This window comes from Diuraphis noxia, unplaced genomic scaffold, assembly GCF_037042655.1.
Source record: "Diuraphis noxia isolate RWA-SAM2 unplaced genomic scaffold, SU_Dnox_SAM2 contig0005, whole genome shotgun sequence".
In the NCBI taxonomy this organism is placed as follows: domain Eukaryota; kingdom Metazoa; phylum Arthropoda; class Insecta; order Hemiptera; family Aphididae; genus Diuraphis; species Diuraphis noxia.
The window spans coordinates 29163491-29184598 of NW_028301715.1; the positions used below are offsets into that span (position 1 = coordinate 29163491).

Sequence of the window (21108 nt, forward strand, 5' to 3'; positions counted from 1 at the left end):
CTTGGGGTACTCCTGCTAAGATTTTGAATTGTGATGAGAGGGAGTCTCCTTGGCGGACGAGAAATGAGCGGTCTTGTAGATATAATTTGGTCAACAAGTAGAGTGGAGTCGGGAGAAACATTTTTAGCTTAAAGAGTAATCCGATGTTCCAGACACGGTCGAACGCTTGTGATACGTCTAAGAATACTCCTGGGCAGAAGTTTTTGGTCTCAAACGACGAGGCTATTTTGTCGACAATTCGGTGGATCTGGTGGGTTGTGGAGTGGTTTTCTCTGAAATCAAATTGGGTATTTGGTATAATTTTGTGGAACTTAAGAATGGGTCTAATTCGTTTAAGCATCACTTTTTCAAATAATTTCCCTAATACTGGTAGAAGGTTTATTGGCCTGTATGAGGAGGGTTCATTTTTTGGTTTGTTGGGTTTATGTATAAGGATGATTACAGATAATTTCCAGATTGACGGAAAGTAGGACATTCTCAACATAGAATTAAAAATGTGTGTGAGAACTGTGAGAAGAACTATTGATTTTTTAGGAAGGTGTTGGAGTATTTTATTTGTTATTTGATCATGTCCAGGTGAATTTTTGGTTTTTAACTTTTGTATTAAGTTTTTTATTTCGTTGGGAGATGTGTGTTTGGTAGGGAGTGACATTGATAGCGGGCTAGTTAGGAAGTTTATAATTTGCTTTAAGTGACTTGGTTCAGGAGTTATATCGTGATGAGGAGTAAATATTTCGGATAGGTGTTTACCAAAAGTGTTGGCTTTGTCAATGTCCGAGAAGGCTAAAGTGCCGTCTGCTTTTTTTTAATGGAAAGGTTGATCTTTTATTTTTAAAATATTTTTGGTGGTTCTCCATAAGGATCCATCTTTAGAACATAAGGATTCGTATTTGTGTTTGAATAACTCAGATTTGTGGATCCAAATTTTTTTTTTTATGGTATTGGACAGGTATTTGTATCTTTTTTTGTCGGATGGCAGTCTAGAGTATTGCCAGCGTGAGCGTGCACGACGCTTTTCGATAATTAGGGTTTTTATGTTGAGAGGTATATCGTATTGATTTGAATTTGGTAGTTTGTTTGGATTAGGAGTATAGGATGAGTCAGAGATCGCTGCTTTTATTGAGTTGACAAAGTCTTAGGACGCTATTTCAATTTCACTGCTGGTTTTTAGAGAGATTTTTAAGTTTGTGTTATTTTCTAAGATAGTGGAGAATTTTTCCCAATTGACAGGACCTTTTGCGAGGGTGAATCGGGGAGGTTTGCAGGTTATTGAACCATTTATTTCAAGAATGACGGGGGTATGATCTGATGAAATTTCACAACTATTTTGAATTTTATGTCTTATGTGTTTTGGAATTGAGGTGAGAAAGAAGTTTAGAATGTCAGGCTGGCGATTTATGTGAGTAGGCCAGTAGGTTGGACCGTTTGGAGATATAAAAGAGCAGCCTAGTTTTTGAATGATGTCAAGAAATAATCTCCCTCTAGAGTTTGTCAATCTGCTACCCCATTGTGTGTTCTTAGCGTTGAAATCGCCACCGGCGATAAAAATGTGATTTTATGTTGTGGTGATTATGATTATTATTATTATTATTATTTGTCTACATTGTCCGCGTTGTCGCCGTGGTCAGCATGCATCGACACACCGATTCCAGCCGACCACTAAGATAACGAATTATGTATTATTACTCTTTTTTTTTTTGCTCTAAAAGTTGTCGTACTTGTTTTGCACAGTGGCATGCACACAACGCACTCTCGCTCGTCGCGTTTCGGTGTGCGTTGTTACAGTAGTTAGTTATGACTTATTATAATGAAATATGATTATTCTCTCGGCATTACCGTCCTATTATTTCTTTTTATTATTTTATTTATATTTTAATGTATGCGCCCTACAGTTTTCAGAAGTGGGATACGTATAAAATGAGTGAATGTTGAACTAATGCCGATGTTAACACGGAATGCGAGTAAACGTTGTGCAATTGTTAATGAATGTATCAGAATGAACGAAATGAATAAAGAAAATACATCGAACGAATCGAATAAACTGAATGCACCGAAAGTTATTAATTTAATGGAAGAAAACGATCAAACGGAAAAAATGAACGAAAACAACGGATCAAAGACATCGTCGACAGCAACGCCAGACCCGCCCGTGAGTCCGGTGGATACGAACACGTTGGTCGAGACACTCGTAAAACAAAACAGTATGTTAATGGAATTATTGAAACTTCAACAAAACAGTAATAAATATTATTAATAATAATATTATTAATTATATTGTAAGTATTATTTTGTAACACAATAATTTATTGTTCAGTATATATTGTATATACGCAATGCAATAAAATTATTTCCACTGAAAGAATGAAAAAAAAAAAATATTGTTCACGTCAAATATTGAAATACTGGTATTTATAGAAGGTATCCACATCATAGATGTTAATAATATTGTTAACGTGTATAATGTATATTGTTGTCGTAATAAATAAGTACCTAGTAAAATTCTTATTAGGTAGCTTTTTAATTGATAAACATTTTTGGTATAGTCAAATATTAAATTTCAATTGATACATTATTATATAAGATATTTAAAAGTTATAAGATTAGTCTTAACATATTTTCAATAGAAACCTGAAATAAGAGCTAATTTAATTGCCTGTCTACCATGTCAACATTTAATTTAAATAATTATAATCCAAATTCCAGAAAATTATTTGAATATTTTTTTATTTGATTAATTTTTAAATAAAATTAATCAATTTATTATTTTAAAATAAATGATTGGAATTTTTATTCGAACAATTACCAGAAAAAAATAACACGTAATCAAACAAAATTGTATTTAGAATACTTAGATTATTATTTAGATTAAAAGCTTACTCGAATAATGCCCTACTTTGATAGGTATGTTTTATCCATCCAGTATTATAACCTGTAACGAGAGCGAACATTTTATAACACGGTTTTTGAACTTAGTTGTATACTCGTATGCAGGACGTACTATGTAGTATATGCACTAATAAACAAATTTAATTTTCGGGAACTATTATCATTAGTAAAATCAGCTAGTATGGAACATTGCTAGGATTGAGGGGGGGGGGGCGCAGGGAAACAGAGCTCCTCTTAATTTTTTTATATTTTTATTAGAGCACCGTTTCTAATTATTTCATTGCAAGAAACGCCATTTTAATTCTGGGAGTCCCCTTTGTTTTATTTTTCTAATTCAAGCATTGTTTTATAATGGTATATGGACATGGACTGCTGTATTACAAAATATGCATAAAAAATCAAGCCAACATTCTAAGCAGGAGCCTAGAAAAATAGACTATATAGATTTAGGCAGAGACTTGAGAGTGATGGAATGACTTTAATTCTCATGTTGGATATATATTTATATTATAATATTATCAACAACGATGTAACATTATTATTTAACATTATTTTCATACATCAATGATAAACTTTGCAGTTCCAAATCGTAAATCTGTAATGATTTGTAGGGAATATAAACGTGGACACGCGAATATACCACAAGTATGCACATAATATCATTTATGATTTATCATTCTAACTATCGATGAGTACGTTTAAAGTATAAATAAATAAATAAAAGTAATAAATAATTAATTTATATGTATCACAAAATTGAAACACCTTAACACTACATAAAAAATATTATATGTACACTAAAGTTTATGTACAACATATATATTATATTGATGATACCTATGAGTTATATTTGATAAACATTTAAAAACAAAAATAATATTACAAACCTATGGCTTCTATATAATAAGATATATATAGATCAAAACAGCTGTATATTATACGCGGCAGTGTAAGGCAAAAAAAATATATTTAAATTAATGTGCGACTAAGTGACGACTGACATTTTAAAATTCAATAAAATGGTAAGTAATGTTCATCAAATTTGTGGCTCCACTTATATAATAATATAATAATAATTTTAAAATATATTTCATGATTAATAAAAACAAAGCTAAACGAAATATATCACGGTTGATAATATTATTGTGTACGTATTAATTCTGGAAATAGAACGGGGAAGTGAGTATTGATCTCACTAAATCCGATTAAAGTTGTTTTCATATTGTAATCACTAATTATATTTATCAATTACTATAAGTTACAAAGTTATTATGTAATCGTCTCAATACTTTAGTCGACTGACAAATAATTCAAAACAAATGTTGGTAGGTTTACTTATGTTTATCGACATTTATTGGTTTTCAATTTTTGATATATTGATGAGCGGCATAATCTTTCAGATGACCCCTCGATCTTCAATAAACACTAAAGTGGTTTTTTTTTTGCCCAACACTATAGATGATGCGCAATGACAAATAAAATATTATCGAAGAAGAGAGAGAAAAAGAGTGAGAGAATAAAAATAAAACACGGATACGTTATAACAATACAGTAATATCGGGTAAAGAAAAGTAAAAGTTAAGAGTTTAACGGATTTTGGAACCACGTGTCGAGGTCATTATTGTTTCCGTTGTTGCCGGAACCATCGTCTCCTTCGATGCGAGGACTGCGGGAAGTGATCCTTAGATCGTTGGGCAGATCGTAGCAACGGCACACACAGCACGACGGGAACCTAAACCAGTCAGAGAATATTCCACGGCAATCGTTGGACGGATCGTAGGCGAGCAGCCTGTGCAAGCGGTACTGCTGTTCACACCGACAGCCCTGGCGGCAGAACATCTGTTTGTTCTCGAATCTGCGCAACATAATATCATATCGGTATACATGCACGCACAAATTATTTAGTGTTAGTATGGTACATTAAATTTATAATTTAATTTTAATAAATGAATCAAAATTTATGTTTTTTTTAATGAGGAATTAAGTGTTACCTACTTCTCTCTACAATAAAATAACACAATATACCAGTTAAATATAAAAAAGGTACTGTGCTACTTCCATAACCACTTACATTTTTTTATTTATAGAGCATATTTCAATATTCGAAATTTGGAATATAAATATAATATTATAGACGGTACCTCGGTTTATATCAATATAAACTGCTTATAAATAAGTTATAGAGCCCGGAATTATATTCTTTAAAAATAGCAAAAATAAGATGCTAATATTCTCTTAAAAAGTTGAAAATATTTCTCCAATATTCTTTAAAAACCATAATAAAATATGCCAAAAATATGATTTTTGCTTGGAGCTAGCTATTTTTGTGTAGTAATTCCATTTTTTGTCGGGCATTGTTATCTTAGATAGCCACATATTTTATATTATACTACAGTGGATTGCAGCACATTATTACGTAGGATGTATAACGATATAACAATCGTATATACGATGGACGATGGTATATAAATATATAGGTAGTATAACTAGTATATTTTTAATATCATATCATTATCACTATATTATCGGACATAATATAGTTTATATTATTTACGTCACTGCAACAAAAAATATCGAACATCTATACAAATTTATCGATATATTCTCTAATATTCTTTATTATACGAAATATTCTTTTATCTTAAAATATTCTCAAATATGCAAAAAAACTTTTGCCATTATTACACCGGTTTCATGATTCGTAAAGATTTCGAACCCCCGTCTGACTGCATAGACTCATAAAAAATATGCAAAAGAATATAATTCCGAGCTCTATAAATAACTAATAGGCTCTATAAATAAAAAAATATTAGTTCAACGTTCGATTATGTCCTTTAAAAGGGTAGTCACAGCCTATCATAAAATAATTTCAGACATTTCAGTACATAAATTTCATATTTTTTTAAATTTAGTATTTGATTTTTTACCCTTAAATACTAGCTTCAATAATTACATTGTCGGTTTTGATAAACACTACGATTGATCGAGGCAATGATATAGACGTGTTTAGTATCCCCAGTTTCTCCACAGTGGTTGAAACACTCGGTGTATGGTAATATTATATAATTTTGATTATTAACTATTCAATACTCACGTGCATCGCTCCCAGTGGACGTACTGCTCGAACGGATAGAGATTGAGGAGCGCTAGCACTTCGCCACGAGTGTTGTTCGCCCAAAACGGCGCGACCACTTCTTCCTTTACCGGGCAAGCATTACTACAAGAAACAAAAATACGTGGTTCCACATAATCGAAAAAGAGATAGGTATTATAATATAATATATTACTATTATTATTGTCATAATAATGTCATATTATTAAAGTGTTCTCAGCTTTTTTAAAAAGGTAGGATATGAATTTTTGATTATATTTCCAGACCATGTTATATATACATTTATTGCTTTACCATATATTTTATACGACAAAACATAAAAATAACCCAAGGAATATGACACATTCATCCCCACGCCATTGGTCGAGTTATGTAAATGACTACAGTAATGAGCTCTGATATGTATAGGTACTTGAAATATCTCCGATAAATTTTTTCTTCCCAAGGCACATCGCAATGATAATACATACACCATACACGATAGTAAGATACTATCACAACAATATATTTGCTAATAAACCTGCTAAATTTAATTTTCTAGCCAAATTAACTCGTTTACTTTAAAAAGAAGTTTTTTTTTTAAAGTTTAAAGGAAGGTTGAAATTCTGAGTGAAAATGAGTGGGGGGGAGTTGGGGGAAGGTACCTATTAAAATTATTGATCTACAATATAAGGCCAAAACATAATAAATACTATAATATAGTTTCAGCTTCAAGTCTTCAAAAAGTATAAATATAACGAATGACGAAATGAGAATATACTTATAACATTATAAAATGACCTGTGTCGCATATTATATATATAGGCGTAAATTAGGGGAACCTCCTAAATACTTCTGAAGCCCCCAAAGTATATTTCCAAACTTTACCTCGTAAACATCATAAATTATGTTAATACGTGTAATTTATATTTCTAGCTCTCCAGTAGATTTTTAACCATATTTACGCCTAGTGTACATATACGTATATATATATATATCGCTACAAATTTATTTTTCGCATCATAATATTTTCTTTTCTTATTGTACAAGTACAGGGTACTCACATGCCTTTTGATTTCTGAGTGTTATCCGTTTCGCCATCAGTCGACTCCTGGAAGAATCCCGGTTGCTCCTGTACCTGGTCGGTACGCTGGGTCGACGCTATCGGGTCGGTGGTGGTTTCGAACTGCAACTGGTCGTCCACTGTAACATCGTCCACGGTGCCGTCTTCCACGTCTTCCGTCGCGGTGGTCGTCGTGGGTGGTACGACGTCGGCCACAGGCGTGACGGTGATGTTGGATGGTCGAACGGTGGACGTCGTGGACGTGGTAGTGGTCGCGGTAGTCGCAGTTGCCGATGTCGACGTGGTGGGGCTAGTAGCGTTACTAGCTGTAGCGGTGCCAGCTGAGGTCCCTGAAGTTGGTGGTGGCGGTGACGGTTGCAAGTTGTAGCGGTTCAACGACGATTCCTCCCGGCGCCGGTTCCAGACGCCACCTTCGATGTCATTGGTGTCCATGTCGGCGCGCAACACCGATATGTGTCGCTGTTCGCCGTACATGCGTTTCATCAAACCATGATTCTCGAAAACAAATCGTCGGACAGCGTGCCTACACATGGACGTACATAATTCAATCACTATAATATATTATAACGGCAGTGCAATGACGACGCGCAGATTGCAAATCGTAATATCAGGTGTAAACCAAATATTATCATAATATGATGTTTATTTTAGCCACAATTTCTATGTTATGCAAATCTTAAAGTTAAAAAAGCGGGTAAATGGATGTCGCTCTGCTGTACAGTAGTTTACAAGTAGGTTACTGTAATGAATGGTATATTACATTTTGTAAAAATACCCGTTTTTTCTTAATTTTTTTTTTGTTTTACCCGATGCTTTTGAAAAATACTTGGAATTTCAAAATGTGCACCTACATGCATCAACTAGATTCACTTTCTAACTGGAAAAGCTACTGAAGTTGAAAATCGAAGCTTATTATTTCGACAACTTATCGTGTATACACGGACACAATTTTAGAGATCAATTTGCATTAAAAACTTTATACCAGTCTATTGTTCGTTCTCATTTTGATTATGAATTACTTATTTGACATCCATATTTAAAAAGGCGGGTAAGTCGTTGATGTCGCTCTGCTGTCAGTAGGTTACAATAAGTGATTTACTGTAATGGATGGAATTAAATTTGAATCCAATGATATTATATCATTGTATACGAAAAACGATTCTGAGCGAAGATGGTTTATCTGTCTAGGATATATTATAGATTATTAAAAATTTTCAAACCTTAGATTTAAAAAGAACATTTTTTATGAATTTCTAGTTTGAAATAGTTTGCGAATTTTCGTGATTTTTACATATGTTATCAAAATTCAAACTTTGAATGCTTATAAAAAAAAATTGTGACTACGCATTTCTTTTATTTTTCAATTGCTATTGTAAAAATATGATAGGAGCTATGTATTAAATTTTCAAATCTTAGATATAAAAGGAATATTTTTTATGAATTTCTAGCATAAAATAATTTATGAATTTTCGTGATTTTTACGTATGTTGTCAAAATTCAAACTTTGAATCCTTGTAAAAAAAAATTGTGACCATGAATTTATTTTATTTTTCAACTGCTATTGTTAAAATGTGTTAGAAGCCTTGTATTAAATTTTCAAGCTTTTCTACCGAACAAATAATTTTTTATCGATATTTATAGAAAAAAAAAAACTAAAAAAGTTGAAAAATTAAAATGTCAGTAAACAGCTCAAAAGAAATCTAAATATTTTGAAAATGTTATCAAATATAGAAAATATCTATATAAATATTCAGTGAAAATTTCAAGAATCTGTGGTCATTTGTTTTAGACTTTTAGAATTAGTTACACCAAAATAAGAAAATCACTAAATGTGAAATCCAGTGAAAATCCAATGTTGTAAAAATTTAATTTCAAATGCTCATAAAAATTTAATTTGAATTTCCGATGGACTTTTTATTCGTGATAAAGATTGACAAATTTGTAAGGAATCTTTTATTAAATTTTAAAATCTTAGATTTAAAAAGAAATTTTTTTATGAATTTCTAGCTTAAAATAATTTGTGATTTTTCGTGATTTTTACATAATATGTTGTCAAAACTCAAACTTTGAATGCTTTTAAAAAAAATTGTGACTATGTATTCCTTTTATCTTGCAACTGCTATTGTAAAAATATGTTAGGAGCCTTGTATTAAATTTTCAAGCTTTCCTGCCTAACAAATAATTTTTGATCGATATTAATTTTAAAAAAACTAATAATGATCGAAAATTTCAAATGCCTATGAATAGATCAACTTAAGTCGAAATTTTTTGAAAATTGCACGGTGAATAGAATATACTTATATAAACATTCTTTGAAAATTTCATGTATCTATGGTCATTCGTTTTAAAGTTACATCATAAATCAAAATCGATTTCGTCGAAAAATGAGTGTGCGTAAAATTTCCCGTTTTTTCCTTAATTTTTAGTTTGTTTTTCTCGATTATTTAGAAAAGTATTAAGATTTACTTTTGACCCCCCAAAGTACCAACTAGATTCACTTTCTGATCGAACAAGGTACTGAAGTCAAAAATTGAATCATTTTTATTGCCCCAAAACGCGTGATGACAGACACAAAAAAAAACACACATCATGGTAAAATCAATACATTCATCGCTCCGCTCAGAATCTAAAACTAGCATACAGAGTTTAGAGAAAGTTCAAAATAATTTTATTCGTTTCTTGTGTTTTCAATGTTTTGTCTTTAGAACTCTACAATCAGGCTACGAAGTGGAATCAAGTATTTTTAACATATTTACGCTTGAAAACCGTTTTCTTCAAATATAACAAAAATGTTTATACAAAATAATAAATAATATGACTGATTGCCCTGAAATACTCCAAAACTTACATTTTAAAATAAATGCAAAAAATTATGTGAAAAAAATGTATCTTATTTAAAAAATGTAACCACGTCATACATGTCAAATTTGCCGTCGAATATTCTAATGTTAGATGGTAATTATGTTGAAAATATTGATTTTTTTAATACATCTTTTACAGAATTTTCTATTCAAATATTAAGATATACAAAATAAGAATTATAAAGATTTTTGTTTTTATTTTTATTATTTATTTAAGTTTTTCATGTATTACTTTGTATTTTGTGTATACTTATTTTGATTTAATTTTAAAACTATTGTAAATTATTTTTTTAAATTATAAATTAGTACCTATCGGCTATCATTATAGACTCATGCTTCATTGCTATAAACATTTGTATTATATTATATATAGAAAAAAATAAACATTGGAATCAAATGTTCGTTAATAAAGATTATATTGTTATTATTATTATTATTATTATTATTAAAAAAAGCACACATCATTGTAAAATTAATACATTCATCGCTCCGCTCAGAAATGGACACATTTTAATTTGGCAGTAAATAGAACGTTATGATATTTTGCGTTTTATTGCTTTTATAAGTACATTAATATTCAATGTGTATAGATATACCGAATTCGTGGGCATTCTAATAATGTTCTATTAGAAGGCACTAAAAACAACATTAATGAGTATAATGTTTTATAAAATATAGTTTTTAACCGTATATAACATAATATTATTCAAAATATACTACTCAGAAGTTTTGACCGGCACAATAATTCCACTACTTTTACGTAGATATTAATTAGGTAACGAAACAATTATACACAGTTAAATGGAATACAATCTTAAGTATTTGTCTATAATAAACCATGGAAAATCTTGTTATCGCTACCTTGTGATATGTATATGATATGTCGTGATTTTTGAATGATAATTATATTATATTTAAGTTAACACACAGTATCTAAAAGTTCAAAATGTGCATGATCGCTGTAGCTTGAATCGTTTATTATTAAATATTTGAAAATTAGAGTAAAAACAATCATCGATTCGCGGCTCGGAAATGTTCATCCCATATTATGATATAGCTTTATTGGTGTCTTTTATTTTTAATGTTGTTTTTCAAGGCCATGCGTAATGTCACGCGTATAAATGTATAATACACGTATATAGGTTTAAACACGGTAGCTTTGCTACAATAGTCAATAACGATTAACGGCCCATTGTTCGGATCACGATAACCGGATAAAACGTGATTACGATAAAAAAAATAAGCTACAATATCAATGGTTTGTCGCAAATCGAAGTCTGAAATTGTAAAGTATGTCGATAGTTTAACAACCATCCCCAGGCTATAATATTGAAAAATACTAAAATGTAATGTTATATTTTAATACTCTTGTAGTTTTAATATGATGTATATATCTATCATATAATAATATAATATGCAATATTATAGTTAAGTGCAGCCAGTACGATGTACCATAGCCCTGTGGTTATACTTGTTTTAGATTCTGGCGCAGCAAGGAATGTATTGATTTTTCAACGATGATGTGTATTGTATTTTTTTTATTTTTTTATGTAACATCATATTTAAAAAAAATAAAAATTATTCGTTTTTGAACTTAGAAAAGTTGAGTCAAAGTAAAAATTCTAAATACTTTTCAAAATTACTGTGAAAACCAAAAAAAGGATTGAGAAAAAATTATTTTTGCAAAACCTCAATTTTGATTTTTTGGTAACTGCAAAAAAAAAACGAATAACCGGAGATCTTGACATTTTCATCAAATTTTTAAACTATCATTTTTTATACATGGTATTATAATTATAAAATAATTAGCTATTCAAAGGTATATTGAATAACCAAAGGAACTTTTTCATAAGTATTTAAAGTTAATAACTTGAATGAATTTATAGGGTGATTCTTTTATCATTGAACACTCATTATTTATAAAAGTATTTACTTTTTTCAAAATATTTTTTTACATAGTTTCAAGTTGTTAAAAAACTAACGTTTTTATTAAAAAAATTATATTTTTAAATATTTTTTATCCTTATCATTTTTTAAGTTTTTTACTTTTTTGAATGACAACATAGAGTTTTAATATCATATTCCAAAGCAGAATATTTTTCTAATTATTTTGATACGTAAAAATCGAATTTTGGACGAGTAGTTTATGAGTTATAAGTATTTAAAGTTTAGACAAGTGGAGTAGTGAACAAACATTTTGCGGGGTAACCCCATACCACTCCACTCCGCCAATCTAAACTTTAAATACTTATAACTCATAAACTACTCCAAAATTCGATTTTTACGTATCAAAATAATTAGAAAAATATTCTGCTTTGGAATATGATATTAAAACTCTATGTTGTCATTCAAAAAAGTAAAAAACTTAAAAAATTATAAGGATAAAAAATATTAAAAAAACATAATTTTTTAATAAAAATGTTGTTTTTTTAACAACATGAAACTCTGTAAAAAAAACATTGATACTTTTTGAAATAATGAGTGTTCAATGATAAAAGAATCACCCGGTATATTTAAACGAAAAATAATTACGATTTTAGTTGTTTTTTTGTGACTAAAAAAATATTATTCTTGGGAAATTGAAGCATATTATTATATTTTTAACAAACAATGATGACATTTAAAATGTAATATTTTTGGCAAAAAATAATTCAAACTCCATAAGTGCTTAAAGTACTAACACAGTAATACTATTAGTAATTGTCTAATAGTCTATTACTATTATTACTAAAAGTAAAATAATATTTTAATATAAATTATATCATAAAATGTACTTGGTAATATTGATCTCTTCTTTCGCAATCGTTTATCGCATGCAATGATTTATTATCGAATTCAAATCGAACACAAATATTACAGTGCATGGCGGTTATTACTTAATAACGAGAAATGGTTACCTACTTCTCCCTTTTTTTGTGGTGTTAATTAGTGTTCCAGAGTGAGAGTTACATATAATAATATAATATTCTCCAATTCTCCATTAAGGTATCAAGAATATGTGAATACACAAAGGGACTAGCCAAAAAGTTTGAGTTATACAATAATTGTATAATTATTATAGAAAATTCCAGGAACTTGGAAAAGGTTTGAGGTATCGACTATTTCGAGTTAACCAAGTTTCGCTGTATGATGATAACATAATTATTGTCCATTGATGTTTCTAATTGTATTAGTTGTCTTGCTGACTGACTCACCACTCCAATAAGTACACTCCCACTATTGCATCCGGTATAATATATATTAATTAATGATTAGTAATAACAACCATACAGCATGAGTTACAGTAAAGGACGCATACTGATTTTAAAGTAGGTAGGTACAGGTATGTAACATATAAATATATTATGAAATTTAAGAACAAACTTACTTTGAATATTTTGTTGAATACTTGTCTATTTAAATAAATCATATATTTTTTTTTTTTTTGATAATCATTTAACTAAAAATTGTATTTTTGTTTTTTTAAATTATAATAACTCTTTAAACCAGGAAAGCTACTCATTTGCATCATGTATAATAATTTTCGTGTATACTTTATCATTGAGTTAGATGCTGTAAGACCAATTTATGAAGAACCATATATTAAAATTGTAATGTTAATCTATATAAAAATAAAAATTTTTATTAATTTTAAGCTTCATAATAATTTGTTATCGCTCATTATATTTCGATTTTATTTTTAAAATCTTAAAATTACTATACTTAGCAGCTAGTATAGCTATATTTTAATACTATGCTTATAAGAACTTTGTATTGGATACATTTATAACGTTTTTACTAAGCATCAACATTTAAAGGTAAAAAAATTCAAACATAAAATGTCTATAAGCCGCAAAATATTTTGAAAACTATATATATCTACATCTAAAAATGTATAATATCATTACATCATTGGATTGTCTGATACGTGAAGCTTTTCAAACTATCAAATGTGTTTTATGCATCATATACTGTTCCAATACGATTGTTGTTAAACTTTAAACATTTTTTATGTAAATTTTTACCTATTTCTATAGTAATATGGCAAAAAAATCTATACTTAAATTTCAATAGGTATATAAAGATATAGGTATTGTATTTTCATTTTTGATCTATACAATGTCGTTATGAGGGGCATGGGGCTTACATGTTTTAAACTTTTAAATAACACGAGACTAGGAATTTTCTTACAGTTCAACCAATTTTTTTAAATGAAATATTTATAAAATAATAGTCTATAAAAAAAACATCTTTTGGGATATTATTTACAAAAACATATACTATAACAATACGAATTGATTGACCTTGACCCCAAGAAAAAGCCAGAAATGATTGTATTTCATGGAAATACTCTAGTTTTCCTTGAAAATACCTAAATTATAAACACTATAGGTATACTTTCACCGTGTCCCTAAAATATACGTCTTATCAGATCCCGAACACAAACAAAGAACATCACCGCTTAAATCTAGAACTTTCACTCGCTCGTGTCACATTAGACATACTTTCACCTACATTTATGCGTGTGTTACATAAATCATGACAAACAATATAATGGGCAATTTTTTTTCATTCACAACAAATAACCCATATAACCTACGTATATTTTTGGGTAACAATGGGGTTTTTGCTTTCTAAATACTAGATCCTTGAGATTTTTGTGTCGCAAATAATATTATAATATATTACCACGGGTACGTTGATCCAGGTACCATGCACCATGATTGAGAGTTAAAATCGCAAGGTAAATCTGGAAATTTGGCTCTTGCATTACGATACGGTTTTGTGCAGGTGCTATAACCATCGTAACCGTAACCATTGAGCTCCAACGGCAGCTGAAAAAAATATAATATATTTTATTATGTATAGCAAAAATAATATAATTGTTTCGTAGATATAATCTATTTTAAAATATTTATATAAGCATTTAAAATTTTTTTTGAAAATTTCAACGCAATATCAAAATTTGAGAAAAGCATGACCTGCTTTATGTGTTATATAGGAGCAGTATGTCGGGCAGAAGAAAGGAGACGTGAAAGTTAAGCGCTGGCATTGGAAACTGTGCCATGTGGCGGCCGACGGTGATTTTTATTGTGCACGCAATGTCAAGGTGCCTCAACATTGCAAGGATGAACAACGATTATTTTTCGTCTCGTGAAGCATAATAATATACACTAAATAACTATAAAATATGCGTATATATCATACACTATGTGAACAATGGCTATCATGTTTTAGTTACGGTTCCCGGTGTCGAAAATAAAACGGTCGGATTTCCAATTAACGTCTTCAGCAAAAATGTATACATGCATGTGAAAACGTCACCGACGATTTTCGTATACATATTTATTCAATTAAACACAAAATAAAGGCATATTATTATAACCACTCTCGAAACAGTCAAAGACCTCCTCCAGTGGTGTCTCTATTTCACAAGGACGAATGAATTATTAATTCATGTACAGGTGCAGTACACCACGCGTCTGCGCTTTATAGTATGTTGTGCAGCAGTGTAATAATAATACATGGAAACAATATTGTAATATGGGTACGAGCCGCTAGTTTCGCAATAAATTCGCGGATTCGACCTCTGCGCGGTCAATGATGAACGTTATTTTTTTTTTGCCACCAATCTGGTCTGACCACTTTAAAACGCACTCTACGTCACGTTTTACGTACCTATATATGCACACAGTTGTTTCGGATTTTGCTTGTGAAGATCGCACTCGATATGGGACCGTAGTGGTTATGTTTTATTTTTTGCCTATTTTTTGATAGTACCTAATTATTATTTCAATACATTTTTAAACTAATATAGTAATATATATATTTTTAAAGCTTTATACTTGAGAAATGTACACAGACAATGTTATAAAACATTGCATTTGGGCATATCCGTTGTCCGATGGTTTGCAATAATAAAACTAATGAGCAATGTACTATTATATAGCTATATAGTCTATAATGACTAATGAGTAATGAGTAATGAGTAATGAACTAATGACCAACCAGTTAGGTTGATCCATTTGTCGTAACGGCCTACGAATCTGGATTAGTAAGGTTTTAGCTATAGCTTTATAAGCACAAAGGTATACGATTTACCTATACACCGGAAACGAGGAAAGAAAACTATACTTTAAAGTTAAATCATAACACGACATTTGGAATAGACAATAATAATTATAAATTGGTAACATATCGGGCAATGACAGACGGACTACAGAACATTTTCAAACGGTACCGCGAAAAAATAACCCCGTAAATTTAGACCCCGAAAAAAAGAACCCCGAATAAATAACCCCGTGAAAAAATAACCACAGAAAAAATAACCCCAAATGAGATTTTGCAAATTAATCTAAATATTGGTGTTAATATGTCATTGCGTGAAAAAAATTAAAAAATGTTTAATATACCTATTACCTACGTACAATTTTTATGTTCCTACGAATAACGTTAATTTTGAATTCAATGATAAATTATTAATTACCTACGATAAAAACGATTCAGAGCACGATGCCAGTCTGTCATATCGATCAGATGTATAATAACAAGGTACAGCGGCAATGTGAAATAATATTTTAATGGATAAGAAAGGTACCTTTATCTTTAATGTTCTGATAAAAGCGGTAATTTATAAAATTTGTCAAGTCCTGTGAGTTCATTTCTCAGTATTAGGTACTACAGTGTGCTCTCGTATATTATATATTTCTCTGTGCTTTGTTTTAATTTCTATTTGAATAATAATATGGCTATACTAGATATTTTTGAGAGCTAGAAGGACAAAGAAAAGTTGGCATTTAAAAAGTATATGTATGTTGTACACAAAGAGTGTTTAAATTTTATAAGGTGGAAATGCTGCAAAAAAAAAATATTCACAAATGTCCATGTATTTTAAAAACTTCCCTGGATAAAAAACGTTTAATTAAAATTGATCATGAACATCAATGCGTATTATACATTTATGGTGAATATTTTTTATTTATATATTATTTATATTTCCATTCGTTTTTACCGTAATTGAAAAATTTGACAATTTGTTTTAAATTATTATTATATTATTGAAATTGAATTGTATTACAAATAGATAGGTGCCTGCAGGTACACCTTACAAATCAATTTTATTATATGGTTATTTTTTCCGTGGTTATTTTTTCACGGGATTATTTTTTCGGGGTTATTTTTTCAGGGGTTATTTATTAGGCAAATCTTTTCAAACATAGCGTAGGCTCCCACACGAGTCATCTCAGTGGGCCCAGTATTCATATGTATATGAAATTAAATAAATAAATAAAAATAGCGTATAAAACAATATTGTCGTTATTATTATAATACCTAACAATAATAACATAAATAATTGCACGTACCTATAAGTTATAAATTATAACTGAAAATGTGTGCAATGATCAAGCAGAAGTCAGCTTTAATAATTTGCCGAGCCTTTATTATAATAAGCAAACTATTTTCAGAATGAACTGAATGGATGTATTCCTGTATTCTGACAAAAATTACTATTGATAGAATTAAATTGTACACAATCTGCGCCTATTGGTTATACAAATAGACGAGAAGGTGCACACCGAATACTTAATGTTTTTGTTCTTTTATATGGTTATAAACTATTCGAATAAATTTAATATAATTTTTCAGTTAATATTCAAGTACAATTTAAGAAATAATTTTGTTATATGGTTTTTATACTAAGGTTAAATTAATTAAATTAAAAACGTTTCAGTATTATGGAATAAGATTTATTTCTAGGGCTATTCCATGTAAATTTAAACTATTATATTATATGTATTTATTTATAAACTTTAACGATTTTGATCACTTTAAAGGGGTGTTAGGTGCCTACATTAAAATATAAAACGATTAAAACGCAATAGGTAACATTATTCTCATGTAATTATATTTACTCAATAATTTCAGAAATTTTGAGAAGTTAATTTCACAACATATATTCGGATTATTATTACTTATATATTATATATTACGTATATAATACACAAAATAAATATAAATGTACACAAATTTAAATATTTGTGATATTACGAAAATAATAAGATTATGTCTAATAATTCATAGCAATGGCAACCATGCTTACAATATAGTATTATTAGTACGATTTTATCGTGTTTTTTCGTTATTTATTATTTTTATAGTTTATTGTAATTTATCATATTATTAAGTTTGATAAAATTATAAAAACGAAACCTAGTTTAACATATCTATATAGAACAGCGTACTGTACCATATTTGGCACATATCCTTTAAAATTTAAATGCAGGTAGCAATAAGATCTTTCACGATTCATATACGAGTGAATTAGATTCGTTTTTGAAAAGTTCTAAATTTATTTATTTTTATTGGATTGGATATTGCGGTTTATCTCGATATATACATAGGTACCTAATAAATGTAAAATATATAATAGTTTATTTTAATATTAAGTATTAACAGTGAAATATATCAAAAATATCTTTGATATTAAGATAATATTAACTTGGTCGAGGGCATTGCATGGTTCAGTTTAGTATAAGGTACACTCGACCGCACTGGAAAGGTGAAGCTCCGACCTTCACCCTACCTTGCCGATAGCTCTTCCTCTTCCTGCTCCTGACCACGCGTTTTGTTAAAACCTCGTTTTATGTATTGATGCACGAATTCGGTATTACCTTCCTGCACATAGGTATACTCATACACAATAACAGCTAAAGATATTTTATTGAGGCACGCCATATATTATGCTCAAGACGAAAAACGTATAGGTGATTTTCAAAACAGAAGAGAATTCAAAGTATTCGCAAGAGTGAAAAAGTTCATTATCGTCATAGTGCACCCCCAAAAGTTCGTGTATTTTATTTGGCATGGGACCCATGCGGAGAGTATGCAACAGGACATATAGATAAATAAAAATGTACTATAATTCTTTAAGGTTTATTATGGCTGCATGTTACATATTGTTATATTATTATGTTATGTATTCAGTGTATTACTATATTAGAATTGCATTATTATTTATTTGACTTTAAAATTCTCGGTGTTTCAAACTTCCATACAACATTTCATAGGTATGATATATTATATTATTTTATTATATTATTATATTATGTCATATTATAATATATAATAATATCACGATAATAATATACGTATCATAATATCATAACTTATAAATTTAAGTTTTAGGTAAAAGTTTTTTCCTTATTCTTCCTAAATATCGTATATTATATTATATTTATAAAAAAACATAAAAGTTAAATAAAAAACTTGACATTGTGGGGTTGTTGAACAACGAATAATAATTTGTTTAATGACGTATACTCATAATCCACGTACTACATCCATCATCATCATCATCACCATGTATCAATATCATTATAATATCATCAATTAGTACTTACTGCCCAAAGGAATAGTATCTTTAAGTACATGAGTCGTCCACATGCAGTACACTGTAGGGGCGCGCGCGACCACGCACATGGGTTTGACTGAGCTCGGTCGGGTGTCGCACGCGAGACTGACTGACTGGCCTGTCGGCGACGGTGACGGCGGCGGCGGCGGCGACTGCAAAACTGGGTCAGCAGCAGCTCTGTAGCGCGGTATATACCGTTACATTTAGCCTACTCGGACGATGGCGGCGGCAGAGTAGAGGAAGAAGACCGTACAAGACGAAGAATGAGTCGAAGATCGGTAGTTCCCACGCGAGTGCACCGCCGTCGCCATCGCCGCCATCATATCGACGGCGCCCGCGCACGTAACACCCGATCACGTGGCTCACTTTCACCGGCCGCCGTGTGTGTGGATAATATATATTATAATAATAATATTATTATTTTATGCTCTGCCTACACAGCGTATAAAATGATAACAATGATAATAATAACGATAATGATAATTAATAATTCGAACGTACGTGTGCCATTATAATATTATTATTGCAGCCAAAAATAGTTCGCGGATATCCTGGCGTGGACGAGCGCATTTCCCTTTTTTTCGTTCTTATTGCTAATGGTTTATTTCGTTTTTCGTGCCCCCTACTATTAAAATAGGCTGTAAGTCAATAAGATTTGTTTGTTTTCGGCGCACGTGCGAATAAAAATCGAATTCGACCGAAATCGATCAAAACGTGACAACATCGACATGGTCTGCGGTAATTTGATTATTTTAGTTATATTAATAAGTATAATAGATATCTACGATATACTTATTGATACTATAGTTTTATAAACGGCGACGTATTACTGAGATTTAAATTATTGTTATTTTTTTTTATTATTTATTTGTTCAACTAAACTATGTACGGATATTGACGATTTTAATTTTAGAACCCCTTTGAAATCTAGGTAGTTCAAATATAGGGTATAATTGTCATAGAGCAGAGCACTATTGATTTTTCTAAGGTAAATGTGTAGATGCTTTAAATTTGTAATGCGTACCTATTTTACTGCTTATGTCACGTTTAAGTCTCCGGCCACGACGACTCGACTTGGCCGATTTGGCATTTGTTCAAATTCATATATAATTTCGTATAATCAATTGCGCTTTAGAAAATAAAATCACATTACGTTATTAGTTAATAGGTATGCAAATCTATACGATTATGATCTATATAATTATTATGACAAAAATACAAAATTTAAGTACCTATATAAGAACATTAATATATGGTATTTGCAGTATTATGTTATGTTTAGAATTATTGTAGTACAGATAGATCTGTTGATATGCAAGATTTATTTTGTTTGTTTAAATATAATGCCTATATAATGAATTAAATTCGACATTTTGTTTGTTATAAACTATCATGTTTAATCGAAATAATAAATTATAACAGTGTATTAGACCGTCAAACTAGTAATTACTAATTTGTACCTGGAAGTATTTACTCACATGATTCACCATCTATTTTTATGTCTCTTTAGTCTTTAGGAATATTATATCATAGTTTTCCATATGACACATTTTTAAACAACTTTTTAAATAGATCTTTCTAGTCAAATAAAGAAATATGAGCTCTCGGTTAAGTATAATTACGGTTTATGACCTCTGAAGGGCAACGAACGTTTGGTCAGAAAACCAATTTAACTGTATCTACGAAAGCATGAATACACTTACCTAACTTCAATGTTTATAATATTATTACATCACGATATGTTATAAAAATTATTTTTTTTTTTTAATTTATCAATTTATCATTCTAATGAATG

The 21108-nt window shown here is 29.9% G+C and overlaps 1 protein-coding gene across 1 annotated transcript; it reads right to left on the reverse strand.

The window, feature by feature from the left end:
• Positions 1–3376: 3376 nt before the first annotated feature.
• Positions 3377–19490, reverse strand: spz4 (Spaetzle domain-containing protein 4). Its single transcript, XM_015509260.2, has 5 exons — positions 19303–19490; positions 14591–14736; positions 7042–7584; positions 5981–6103; positions 3377–4741 (listed from the first exon to the last, which is right to left on the reverse strand). The coding sequence occupies exons 1-5, from the start codon at positions 19330–19332 to the stop codon at positions 4465–4467; spliced, it is 1119 nt and encodes a 372-aa protein (XP_015364746.2). The 5' UTR covers positions 19333–19490; the 3' UTR covers positions 3377–4464.
• Positions 19491–21108: the final 1618 nt, after the last annotated feature.

Bases quoted from the DNA above. Each gene is read 5' to 3' on its own strand.
- spz4 (XM_015509260.2), bottom strand. From the start codon at position 19,332: ATGTACTTAAAGATACTATTCCTTTGGGCA. The intron at 14,737-19,302 runs GTAAGTACTAAT...TATTTTTTTCAG, and splicing joins AGATACTATTCCTTTGGGCA to CTGCCGTTGGAGCTCAATGG. The intron at 4,742-5,980 runs GTGAGTATTGAA...TATGTTGCGCAG, and splicing joins GTCCACTGGGAGCGATGCAC to ATTCGAGAACAAACAGATGT.